At 34.5% G+C, this 653-nt stretch overlaps 1 protein-coding gene across 1 annotated transcript in view; it reads right to left on the minus strand.

Moving 5' to 3' along the window:
• Positions 1-381, minus strand: part of LOC105161239 (basic leucine zipper and W2 domain-containing protein 2-like) — a 4836-nt gene extending 4455 nt beyond the window's left edge. Inside the window, exon 1 of the mRNA XM_011078864.2 lies at positions 237-381. Within this exon, the coding sequence (XP_011077166.1) occupies positions 237-241 (5 nt within the window). The 5' untranslated portion in view covers positions 242-381. The remainder of the gene's footprint in view (positions 1-236) is intronic.

Consider the following 653-nt stretch of genomic DNA (forward strand, 5'->3'; position numbering starts at 1 on the left):
GAAACCCTCTTTAGCTACATAAATTTACAACAAGAAATCCAAAAAAAAAGAAGGAAAGAAAAATCAAGATCAAGTCACCAAGTTTCACAAAAACCGGGGGGATAAAAATAAACTACCGACGAAACATCAGAAAGAAACAAGAAAAAGCAGATCTGAGCATAAAAATCAAAGGAATCAAAGAAACAAAGGAATAACAAGGAATTTCAAGATATGAAAATACAAAGAAAATGGTTTACCTCATAAACCGATTTTAGGGGAATCGAGGAGAGGGCAGAGTCTGATGAGACTCTCGCGATAGTGGAGAGAGAGAGAGAGAGAGAGAGAGAGAGAGGAGGTGATGCAAATGGGAAGGGGAAAAATACTGATAGAGATGGAAAAAATAATAACGGAACCGTTATAAAAAAAGAAAAAAAGTTAAGAAAGGAAAGTACAAGTGGTGAAGCACAGAGCACAATGGGAAGTAACACAATAGTTTTGAGGTGGGTGAATTGAGAAGCTACTTTTGCGGCCCAACCCCACTTCCAAAACAGCACTCTCTCTCTGGTTTTTTCTTTTTTGTTTTTATTTTCAGTTGAAGACAATTATTAAACATATAATATTTCCTTTATTTTGTGATAAAATAACAAATATAATTAATTACATTACATCCAACT

This window comes from Sesamum indicum, linkage group LG4 (assembly GCF_000512975.1).
Source record: "Sesamum indicum cultivar Zhongzhi No. 13 linkage group LG4, S_indicum_v1.0, whole genome shotgun sequence".
Classification (NCBI taxonomy): Eukaryota; Viridiplantae; Streptophyta; class Magnoliopsida; order Lamiales; family Pedaliaceae; genus Sesamum; species Sesamum indicum.